The following is an 11673-nucleotide window of genomic DNA, read 5'->3' on the forward strand; positions in this document are numbered from 1 at the left end:
CTTTTAATTTTAAAAGAAAAAATATAGTAAATAACTATTTATCTAGTTGAAGGACATTATTACAAGTCAAACTAAAACATTATGACAGATTTTTGAGCGCTGTATGCCACAGAGAAGCAAACTGGATGCAAGTAAGCACAAACAGAATTGAGGCACGCAAGATTATAAACCAGATAGCCTCATTTTTGGACAAATTCAAGGATTGAAGCGCACCCTATGGTGCAAAATTAACAGTGAGGGTCGCTTAATTAACTCAGATTTCTTCATAGTTTGTTAGATTTATGTGTTTTATCGCTAAAACGCACCACAAACAGTAAACAGTAAGTTTTTTCTAATCACTGCTTTCTACAACTACATATGCTGCATTAGATAATTTTGTGACACAGGATGTCTTTTATTTTGAAAGGCAGTCATGTAAGCTATTTAATAGTTTGAAAGAAAATATATTTTTGCTCATGTCTTATTTATGCCAAAACAAATTTTATATTTGTCGTAATAGTAACAAAGTACACATCAGCGTCTTATTATTCTAAACGATGAAGGTAGAATTTTTGGCTCCCACTGGGTTGCAAATTAATTGATCGAATCATCATCTATCTATCTATACTTTCAGATCATTGTTTCACTTTTCTCAATGCTTGCAACTTCAATATTTTTTCTCATTATTTTTTTAACAGTACATTTGCAGTACTGTTAGTCATTTTGTTAGATTTGCAATTTCTGTCTGAGATGCACAAACAGTAAAATTAGCTGTATTTTTATTTAATCACTGCTGATATTACACTATCTACTGCTACATTTGATGCATTGATGCGATACACTGGGTAGATCGATCCAAAATATCAATTGTATTGATCTCTAGTTGGTATTTGATTGATACTGGCCTGCAAAAATCCATATTTTCGCTACTTTTTGAAACGTTTCTGTATCTGCAAAAGGGACCCAGCTGCAGTCGCTGCCTCACCACTCTCGCCAGTCCTGTGAGATCTCACAGCACATACATGCAGGCGGCATGCATTGTTCACCCCATTTCCACTCTTAAAATGCAGAGTTGAGTTTGTATTGTTCTATTTGAAGGCTAAGAATTTATACATTTATAATTCTATGAGTTGTTTTAGCAATCGCTAAACATTTTGATTTACTTTTACATCATAGTTACTTGTTTCTTTTGGTCAGTAGACTGTTTTGCATTCACTTCTTACCTTTTTTTTTTAATTCATTTTTTTTTTTTTTTAGTAAAATATTTTCCATGTAGTTGAAAATATTCTCCTAATCTGCTTTTATGTTTATCAAGTAATTAAAAAGACAAAATAAAAAATAAAAAAATCCATATGCTGCATTTATGAAAAATATCTGTATTGGCAATATCAGTATCAATAAGTATCAGATTGATACCCAAATGCTCAACATCACCCGGCCCTATCAAGCTTTTATTTTGAAGTGTAGTCATATGTTGCCACGTGTGATCCAAGTCAATTTCATATTAGAATTGTCTTTATCCCACAAACTATAACACTAGTCTTTTTTTACTAATGGTTAAAGTATTCTTTGTGGCTTCAACATTAAATATTTCATAAAATATATTTGTCATCTTTTGCCTACGGTGTCACGCTGCCTGAGTCATGCTTTAGCTTCCTGCTGTCTTGAGGAATTTTTCATCGAGAAAAAAAAAAACACGAGTCTAAAGTCGTATTTGCTGTTTAATGAAAACCCCTGAATGTAACGTTTTACAAAGAAAGTGTTACAGTAATAAGCGGCGTTATTCATATGTACATCTTTGAGAGGAAAGCTGCTCTGTCCGTGAGTGAGTGGCCCTTAAAAGGGCCTTTGGTTTTTAGCGGCGTTAGCTTAAAAGCTAATACTCCTGAGACTGGGAGGACTTCTTTCCCGCCTTCCCGGAGCTCGGTGCAGCCTGGCCGGTCTTCTTCGGCAGCAGGACGGCCTGGATGTTTGGTAGGACGCCGCCCTGTGCGATGGTCACGCCGCCGAGCAGTTTGTTCAGCTCCTCGTCGTTGCGGACGGCCAGCTGGAGGTGGCGCGGGATGATGCGGGTCTTCTTGTTGTCCCTGGCGGCGTTACCGGCCAACTCCAGGATCTCAGCGGTGAGGTACTCGAGCACGGCGGCCAGGTATACCGGGGCTCCGGCACCCACTCTCTCAGCGTAGTTTCCCTTGCGGAGCAGACGGTGAACACGGCCCACGGGGAACTGCAGACCAGCGCGGGAGCTGCGGGTCTTCGCCTTGGCGCGGGCCTTGGCTCCAGTTTTTCCTCTTCCGGACATCTTCGGTGTAGATCGTTCACGTTTGTAAAGTTAAACGCGGCGTCTGTGCTACAGTAGTATCAAAATAATATAACGTTGACCTGGATATAAACCCCGTTTTGTCCCGCCCTAAAAGATGATTGGCTTTCAAAGAGGAAGTAGTGGGATTTGATTGGTTTAGCGAGAAGGAACCGGAAATGGTGGTCTACGTCTACGGCGTACAGCGTTCAGGCCATGAACCAATAAAGACAAGGGTTGCAGGATAAAGAAAAACGATTGGTTAGCTCTTCGGTCTCCTTGTTTTAATTGGTTATGTGACAGACACAACAGACCAATGGGAAATGTTCCCTCCAGCTTTAAACTTTTGGCGGTTTAACACAGGCAGCAACTAAAGTCTTATCAATGATATGACTTTTGATGGTAATCTAGAACGTCTTAGATAGTTTTAAAAAAACGAATGGATCATTTCATGTCAGAGTTCATTTAAATGCCAGATAACAAAAGATTACATTTGGTTTTTTAGACAATAAATACATAAATAATAACTTAAATGTTTTTTTGTGATCTTTGAAAGATTATGGACTTCATAGAAACAACTATCTTTATGTTAATCTAAACAAATAAGCAAAGCACATTTTTGTTTAGATTTAGTGCAGCTGCATTTCTGAGTGAAAAGTTACAAGATTATGTTTTCACCCCAAAGCTATTCTCTGGGCAGAACTGGACAATTGTTATTCAAAAAAGTTATTTTAAATTAAAGTCAGTAATATTTTACATAGTGTTATAAACAGCTGTGTAAATAAAAAACTCCATCAGTCCTGTTTTTTTTTTTTGTTTCCCCCCCAGAAGCTACAGCTTAAACCTCAGACTTCGAGCCCCAAACTGTTCATAATCAAATAAATAAATATGACTTTGTGCCATCAGACAATCTGTTGATATAATTATGAGATTCTTATTGGTTAATTGTCTGATGGCACAAAGTCATATATATTTATTTATTTAATTGTGAACAGTTTGGGGCTCCATACTTACTAAGATGCATTCAAGTAATGTAATCATTTTTTTTTTTTTTTTTTTTAGAACTGCTAGTAATGTGGTCCCTTTTCTAATAAAATGTCTTTATGCTTTTATTTTGTAATCTAATACATTACATCCTAATATATTCAAGACAGTCATTATTTCTATTTTTTAGAAATTCACAACTGTCCTCTGCTAAAATATAAGCACTGACCTGAACTAACCTAACCTTTGTTTACTATATTCAGACACCAAATAATTATTTTTTTAAAAAACATCTCCTATATCTACTATGCCTAGATATATTATGGTTTAAGAATTTCCAAGTAGCCCATATGTGAGGAGAGAAGTGTGTATTCCAACATATTTTGTTTCTTTACAGTTTAGTGATTTTCTGTAAAAGAGCACGAGAAAGAAAAGACAAGTGCTTATATTAAGTAATAGTTTAGAAAATAATTTATTTGCAATAAATACAATTTTTGAATATGTTATAAGTCACACAAATTTTCAGTATTGCAGTTTCATTCTTGTAAATTTGTTTTGTGGATGCTTAGCTCCACCTTCTTTCAATATATCTTTGTCAATAGAGAAAAAAAAAGACCTGAATATTAACTCTTAATTCAAGTTTGTGCCCTTCTCCCCTAATTATTGCAGTCACCGAAAGAAGCAAAAAAAAAAAATCAAAATTCAGAGAAAAAGTCATTACAAAAATGAGCATGTGCATTTCTGTTAACTCAGATAGCTTTTGAAGGGTGCAGATTTCCATATTCATTTATCAAAACTGAATTTGCACTTTGAGAACAGACCTGTCAGTCCATCCATGTTGTAACTTTTCTTTATCTGGCTACCTTTCAATGTTTACTTACTTTCCAAATAGGATTTATTACAGTTTCTCAATGCAATACAACTGTTAAATGCTAATGCAAGAGCTGCTTTCTTAGCTCTTTTTCATTTAGGTATTGTTAAGTAACAGGGTCACCCAGTAATGACATTTATAGACATAATCATTTGCTTGAACCGTCACCCACAGAGCCAGTCTGTTTTTTGTTACTCATATAAGAAATGCTGGCAAAACAAAACTTTTTAAAACAAACTCAAGTTCTGATATTTTACATCAAATTACCTCAAAGTTCTGTTTTTCCTCTCAAATATAAAGCATGAAGTGACATCTCTAAATGTAAATAATTCAAAAGCAGATATGAGGGCACAATAAAGAGAAATCAAGACAAATTTGGTTCACTTAAATCTGTCTTTAAACTACATTTTCCTTTAAAAAAATGGAGGCAATGTCTTATTTTTACAGCATGATGCAACTTGGATGGCTTCTTTTGGCGGGGTAAAATAAGCATCACATCTGATGAATCCCAAATGATATTTGTACAACCATAAATTTTACAGATATTGTAAAGAAAAAAGTCCTTCCAAAGTGCATCTGGCAGCATCTCCATGAAAAGTTTTTCTTCAACCAGTGTCAGCGAAGCTTGTGTTTAGATAGATGACAAAATATTTCAGTGTAGTGATTCCCTTCTCTTCTCTCCGAGCAGCAGATTTCCAAACACATTTTTTTTTTTTTTTTGTAAAGTCGTCCTGATTTCTGTCTAAAAGGTGCAATTATGTTTTGTCTGGAGGAGTTCCTCTTTAAGAAGCACAATACCCACCAGGGGTGTTTTGCTTGTCATAAACTAGTGCAGAAGTTGGTTTAAAATCTGGCGATTAGTTGTCCACCGCGCTTGCTCCTCCATTGGTAGCTGGAGCTGTGCCTTTAGATTTACCAGACGAGCGGAAAGAGAAGCGCTTGATGAGACGCCGCGAGAAGCTGCCAGACTTCTTGCGGCTGATCTCTGCAGTTGTAGGGGTAAAGTTGTTGCTCATGTTGGATATGTTCTCGTGGGACTGGCTAAGGCAGGAGTCCTTCTCTCGATGTCTTCTGCGGAACAACAACTTTGTGCCACTCTGGAGAAAACTCACTGTAGGAAGCAGAAAGTTCATGTTTAAGAATGTGGTATGTTGTGGTTAGATGTAAATTTGTAAATTTGAAGAAACAATTTCTTTAAAAGAATGATTTTCTATTTTTTGCAGTGCATTGCTCATCCTCCAGAGGGCAGCATTTGCACAGTCAGACATTGTTACCTGTGAGAGCTGTACTGAAATTAGTGTTATGTAAGACTACATCATCATGCCATAAAAGCATTATTTTACCAAAAAATCTAAATATATAGAATTTAATTGTATAATGTCTGGATTGCCACTAAATTCTGTGCGTTATCATCATTTTCTACTTGGAAGTTGATGATTAGAGTACGGGTCCACACATTGGGAACACTACCTCACCTTTATGGTCTTTGAGGCTGCGGGTTTCCAAGCCACCTGCGGACCCAGTGTCGGATTCCATGTCTTCTACAGACGGACGCTCAGACACGTCAGAGGGCGTGGTTTCATCCAGGTCCGGATGGTGCCCCGCCCTGCAGTCGTTGCCGTGCATGGCTGCGTCCATTGCTGCCGCATAGTCACTCGATAGTGCACAGTTATCCTCTGTGAGGGGAATCTAATGAGAATCAAAGGGAGGAGGGAAGCTTGACGGTGAAAATCCAGGCTTAAAACACAGATTGAGATCAATGCTGTTATAGCAGTGGATTTGGATTCTGGTGCACTGACCTGCCTTAAATATGTTTTTGCAGATTTTCACACAAAAATTTAGGTCAGAAGACTCTCATCCTAATGTGAAGAGGACTAAAAGGGCGGGGGCTACTAAATATAGACTTCACTATAATTGCCTGGATCTATGTCACTGTATCCTACATTGTTCCTTGAGGTTAAAGCTCCCTGCTTGTATATTTAAAAAAAAATACAGTGTGAAGTCCTCTGAATAAAGTGATATTTTAAAAAGGTTGGAGTATCGAGAAGGGATGGAAACATTTTCAGGATATGTCTCTGACCTTTGACACGCCGGAGATGATCAGCGTGCTCCTTTTTGTTGGCGTCCTCCGAGCAGTTTTGCAAGCCGACTCTGTCAGCTGCCGAATAGCCGTTTCTGCAACAGGATCCAGGCCATTAGACAGGCGACTGCTCTCTGAGCAACAAAAACACAGATGTGTAAATCAGTATTTTACCACTAGAGTTTGAAACACACTTTCCCAGTGTTATAAATTTCACTAAATCAGTCTTAACTGGTGTCTTTTTGTTAAATTGTGTATCCCTTGTAAGCCCCCCATCCGACTCCGTGAGGATTTCAAGAGGGACTACCTGCCTGGAATGCATGATCTGTCCTACAAACTGCATTCCTTTTAGCTTGTGTAACCCTGCTCCTTGCTGCTTTGCATTTGTTATGTAAAACAGCGTCTGCGTTTCAGTCTGGAACTCACTGCTGGGGTTGGGACTGCTGCTTCCTCGACCATCAGACAGGACATTGGCTTTTTTATCGTTCACCTCCACCGTGGATGGGGAACATAGAGGAGAATCCCCTGGAAAAACACCACAATCGCACAAATTCATCACCCCTACACAACTCTTCTCAATGCGTCCCTTCAGCTGGTGGGTTTACCTGTGCTGCTGTCCGGCTTCGGTCGAGACTGGATAGTGGTGACGGTGGTGACGATCGTCCCATCTGGCATGATGGTTCGGTCCACGTCAACTTTCTTGGTGGGGGTGATTGAGGGGCGAAGTTGTGAAGCATTGTGCTGCTCTTCAGCTTCAACATAAAGGAACTAATAGGTGGATAAAGAACTCTTTAGAAAACAAAAAGTATTTGGAGTATCTGCAGTTTAAGTAGGTGTGACAGCTTGCAGATGGGGTGCAGATGGATTAGATCACTCAGGAATGTACAGAACATCATGCAGCAAAAAACAGCAGTTTAAGTCCTTAGTTAAAGCATTTAAAGGGTAGTCCTACAAAATAATACCAAATTTACATGATGCGAGTGTTTCAGATCATCTAGGGAATATTTATTTTAAGAGATTATTTCTGTAGTTTTTTAGGGATCTAGATGAAACTCATATTAAAGCTCCTGTACATGATCCTACAAGTGAAAATAATGCTTTTGCTGTCAACCTGTTCCACCTTATCTGACATTAGATAGTGAACGTTGATGTGATCTGTGCTTCCAAACACAGGAATAGCTTAAAACAAAAATGATGCTCGTGCCTAAACCCACCTCAGCTGTGATGATGGCGTTTGGTGCCAAGCCATACCCCGGGCTAATGGACATCGTCTGCTGACCAGTAGGAGTTTTGGATTGGAGATTTAAGGAGATGAGGGCGTGTCCTGGAATGAATTCTATCAGGAATAAAAATAAAAAAAGTACTGCTATTAAAGAAGCAACTGTGGTAGCAGTATATTTTTTGTGTAATTTGCACCAAATGGTCTCATTTGCCAGAGCAGGAGCATTTCCTGACAAAAGCAGTTCCGGAGAGTGCAGGCGGTGCATTTTGGGTTCAGATGATTCTGCTAAAGCAGTTTAAACATCCTTGCTGATCAGGTTTATGGACAGAAGCCATTAGCAGATTGTTATTGAGTTAACCCTTACTCTCTGTTGTGCCACTCCGTTCCAGAAGTCGTACTCTGAGCTCTTTGGTCTCTGGCCCCAGCTCCCTTAAACACAACAAAATGACAGAAAAATAGGTTCATATGGGTGTAACTTTTGTTCTAGAGTATGGGACAAAAATGAGACAACTTGTACCTTCTGAGGAATGTGTTTTTACATTGAACACTCAAACAAAACTGACAGATAAGAATTATATTATTCCAAGTCTGGAGTCTCACATGATGGCTTACAGAGAAATGTCTTTACTCCATTCCAGCACAGCTATGGGATTGGCAGGGATGGGCAGGAAGTGGGTTCTGCACTCAGAACCTGGTTGGTCCAGACTCAGGACACAGCACAGCTCTCCTGATCTGGAACACTGCCCTGCAAAAGCGCAGTGCAACGCAGTGAGACTTCAGCTCCCAGCAGGAAGTGGGTGGAAATGATCCAGTGCTGGGGGAGTAGAGCTGACCTTTACTTAAGGTCACTCTGAGCTGCCGGAGGATTAGTCGTCTCACCAAAACCCGCTGGGATGCAGAGTTCAACCCCACAGAGAGGTGGTCCACTGGGGGCTGTGGGTTTGGAGAGAATATATCGTAAGGCTCAGATTAAGTCTATTTAAAAACCAATAATCTGTCAAATCCATAAGCATCCTTTCTCAAATAATCTGGACACAGAAATGGCTCATAATCTGTTTGTCTTAAACGTGAGCGCACGTATTTCTCACCAAAAGGCTGGAAGCAGAAGTCTTGAGGTTGAGGACCATGGCTGGTTGAGTGGTGAATAGAGTATCCTCGATGAGTCCTTTGATCATGTCCAGGTCTGCCTCACCCTCTGAAGCCTGGTAATAAATTAATCAATTCATTAGTCAGTAGCTATATTCTTAATTAAAAATGAAGCAGATTGTTTACATTTTAGACAGTTACAAGTGTTCGATGTTTTTGACTCACTTCTAATCTACTTAGACCGTCTCTTTAAATAAATGAACTATAAAGAATAGTTGTTACTTTGACTTCAGTGACATTGTTTCTGCCTCCAGGGAAACGAGGCGTGTTCATTAATAAGACAGAAAGCAGCATTCCCCGCCTGACTCACGGTGCGTTAAGTGTGCCAGAGTCAGACTCGCATGCAAAACACGGCGTGCCTTGCTGAGATTCATGAAATGAATCCGGGAGAAAGCGGGGAAACATTTGCATGGCAAGTGCTGGAGTTTTGAAAACACACAAGCCAGTAAAACCCAGAGCAGCGTCAGCGAGGAAGTATCCACCGGCTGCGGGCGCACTGGTATCAAATGTTCTTACCGCTGTTTTCTGCTTGCAAGGCAGCACTTTTAGGGGGAATGATGGCTGCTTGCAGAGGTTCCAAGACATCAGCAGACCCTCATTCTCCAATTCCTCCAGGCAAACTACCACCTGAAGGACAGAAAGGGCCACAGGTTCAAACAGGGTTCCAATAATAAAGAATAAATGTATTAATTTTTAGTCATTAGTTTAAATGAATACTTTTTGGTCAAAAATTCTATGTATGACAAAAGTTCTGTGCTTTGGTACCTTTGCAACCATGGGTGCTGTAGTGACCTGATAGGTATCCATGGAAACGGTGGCTGCTGACTGCTGGGTGACTGTCACAGGAAACGTCAGTGTGTCTACCCAACATTTACAGTGTAGAACCTGCAATATAAGAGGGTGACATTCAGCACACATACACACTGGTTTCACTAAAAATAATATATGTGATCCACTTTGTCCAAAATGTTACCCTGATGTTAATGCATCTTTTTTTGGAGGTTTGGAGTTTTTACATAATTTGTTGCAGGATGTTTCATAGTACTCATATTTTAACTGGAAGTATGCACTAAAATCACTTCTAAGATCCAATCAAATGAACAAGTAGTAACTTCTGCAGACTACACTACACAACAAGAACTGAATCATAAGAGAGTAAAAAAGCCCTTGTTTCAAGAAAAAAATATTTTTTTGTATTGCAAGAAAAATGATCTTATCAAGAAAGTTTTTCAATAGAAAAAAAACCTTTTTAGTGACTGGAGTTCTAAGAATCCCCATTGGCAGACTTCTTCAGAGTTTTTAACTTATTGTTTGCAGTGTAAGCAAGAGAAAACATTAAAAAATTAGAATGTGAGATCATGTTTTCTTGATACCTTATTCAACACGCCATGTGTGTCATTTTTAAGCATTTTAAGACACAAAATCTGCTGTTGTCCTAAATCAGGGGTGCTGGAGCAGTGAAACATGCGACACCAAACAATGAGGCTAGAGGACTAAGTTAAGGAAAGATGTTGGGAGACAGTCTCAAGAAGTTAGGAGAAGATAAATAATTAATGATGAATGTCAGGGTGGACATCAATGTCCAGTCTGGAAATGATGAGCTGTGTTGTTTTTCCAGCAGAAATTCCTCAGCTGGGGTGGACAGCAAGTTGTCACCTCTCAGAATAAGTTTGTGTCTGTGCCAATCACATCGGGTTGGATCCCGCTCTGGCTGCCAAACTGGAATGTGTGTTCAGCACACTGATGGACGTTTAAACGGTCCTAACAACAGAATCAAAGGACGGAACAAAAGGACTGTTGTGGAAACTGTGAGGACTTTCAGTCCAGGATATTCCACTGAATGCTGTTTGGTTGGGCAGGAAATGCAGCAAATGTAATGCATTCATTCTAGGGCTGTGAATGTTGATGCATTAACACGCGCGATCAATAAAACATAATTATTTTGTTAATATTTATTAATCGCGCTCAGGCGTCCTGCTGTGCAGCTGTGAGATCAGCATAATAAAACTCAGTGTAAAATAAACTTAAACTATTTTTATATTCTGTGATTGAGATTTTTTTAGTTAAAGAGATAATATGTCATTTATTTCTAGTTTTTGGACAAAAACGATCTTCTATTTAAATAAATAGGGCGGAGAACTAACGTCATTCTGACGGCTGCAATGCAGAAGCAGCAGTGCACCCACTATGAAGGGCGGGGGGCAGAGCGAAACGGAACTGTCTGCAATAAGAATTCCAACAACAAGGAAGCCAACCATTATTTTATTTTGGGATGGGGACAATAACGAGCATCGGCGATGTCTAAAAATTGAGGAAACTCCATGGTTCTTCGAGTGAGGCAAACAGTTCAGAGAAGACAGACACACCCCCACCCGAGAGCAGCCAACCTGAAATCAAACCGGATCAAACTTCTCCCAAAAAATATTGTTTCATTATTTTTCACAAGCATAATAAAGAAAGTTAATGAGAAAAAAAGAAAAAAAAAAACAGAATTCCAGGAAAAATGTCAAATAGGCAGCAGTGAGAAATTCTTCTTTTTAAGGTTGTCTGGTGCTTCTGTCTGGATTTTTTTGCATTTTCATTCAAAAACATGTTGAATAGTTTGTTTACATGTTTTGTTCTTGTTGTTTTTTCTAAAATTACACCTAAAACTTTCATTTGAGGTTGTAACAACAGTTTGTTAAATATTTTTGGGGTTTCCAAAGCAAAATGAATCCCATTTTTCCAGACCGAATTTTCAGTTTTTGCATGATTTTATGTCTAGTGTGTGAATACAGCATTAAACAATGACAAAATAAAGGTAGTGTCACATAGGAGAGGTTGGGCTGACTAAAATGATACCAAATAAGCAACCAGGTAGTCTTTCAAATTGAAAATCAAGAGGTAAATTAAAGAAAAACTGAGTTTTAGACCCACGGTTCCAATGGGTTGAAAAGAAACGTTCTAAACGTACAATTTTGTGTGTGATTTCATATTATGATTATTTGCAGATAATAAGTGGCTGTAACTACAAAAAGAATTGTCAATTAATTGCTATTTTTTTTTCCAGATTTATGATCAATTAGTCAATTGTTTTTTTTTTTTTTTTTTTT

The 11673-nt window shown here is 38.7% G+C and overlaps 2 protein-coding genes across 3 annotated transcripts in view; both read right to left on the minus strand.

Annotated features, from left to right (window-relative positions):
- Window positions 1–1682: 1682 nt before the first annotated feature.
- Window positions 1683–2402, minus strand: LOC112142454 (histone H2AX). Its single transcript, XM_024265858.2, has one exon. The coding sequence runs from the start codon at window positions 2279–2281 to the stop codon at window positions 1856–1858; it is 426 nt and encodes a 141-aa protein (XP_024121626.1). The 5' UTR covers window positions 2282–2402; the 3' UTR covers window positions 1683–1855.
- Window positions 2403–3338: 936 nt separating this feature from the next.
- The window catches only part of c2cd2l (c2cd2 like), a 25467-nt gene continuing 17132 nt past the window's right edge, over window positions 3339–11673 (minus strand). The window contains exons 3-14 of one of the 2 annotated variants that reach the window (XM_024265860.2): window positions 9347–9466; window positions 9098–9208; window positions 8524–8637; window positions 8269–8368; window positions 8048–8180; window positions 7800–7864; window positions 7428–7549; window positions 6819–6981; window positions 6640–6738; window positions 6214–6308; window positions 5609–5822; window positions 3339–5244 (exon numbers count right to left, since the gene is read on the minus strand). In XM_024265860.2, coding sequence (XP_024121628.1) covers window positions 4991–5244; window positions 5609–5822; window positions 6214–6308; window positions 6640–6738; window positions 6819–6981; window positions 7428–7549; window positions 7800–7864; window positions 8048–8180; window positions 8269–8368; window positions 8524–8637; window positions 9098–9208; window positions 9347–9466 — 1590 coding nt within the window. In that variant the 3' untranslated portion in view covers window positions 3339–4990. Of the gene's footprint in view, window positions 5245–5608; window positions 5823–6213; window positions 6348–6639; window positions 6739–6818; window positions 6982–7427; window positions 7550–7799; window positions 7865–8047; window positions 8181–8268; window positions 8369–8523; window positions 8638–9097; window positions 9209–9346; window positions 9467–11673 lie in introns of both variants that reach the window. The other variant, XM_024265859.2, reaches the window with a different exon arrangement.

The sequence above is a fragment of the Oryzias melastigma genome, linkage group LG14, assembly GCF_002922805.2.
Source record: "Oryzias melastigma strain HK-1 linkage group LG14, ASM292280v2, whole genome shotgun sequence".
Classification (NCBI taxonomy): domain Eukaryota; kingdom Metazoa; phylum Chordata; class Actinopteri; order Beloniformes; family Adrianichthyidae; genus Oryzias; species Oryzias melastigma.

What these genes read in the sequence shown, in the direction of transcription:
- LOC112142454 (XM_024265858.2), bottom strand. Translation starts at nt 2,281, where the DNA reads ATGTCCGGAAGAGGAAAAACTGGAGCCAAGGCCCGCGCCAAGGCGAAG.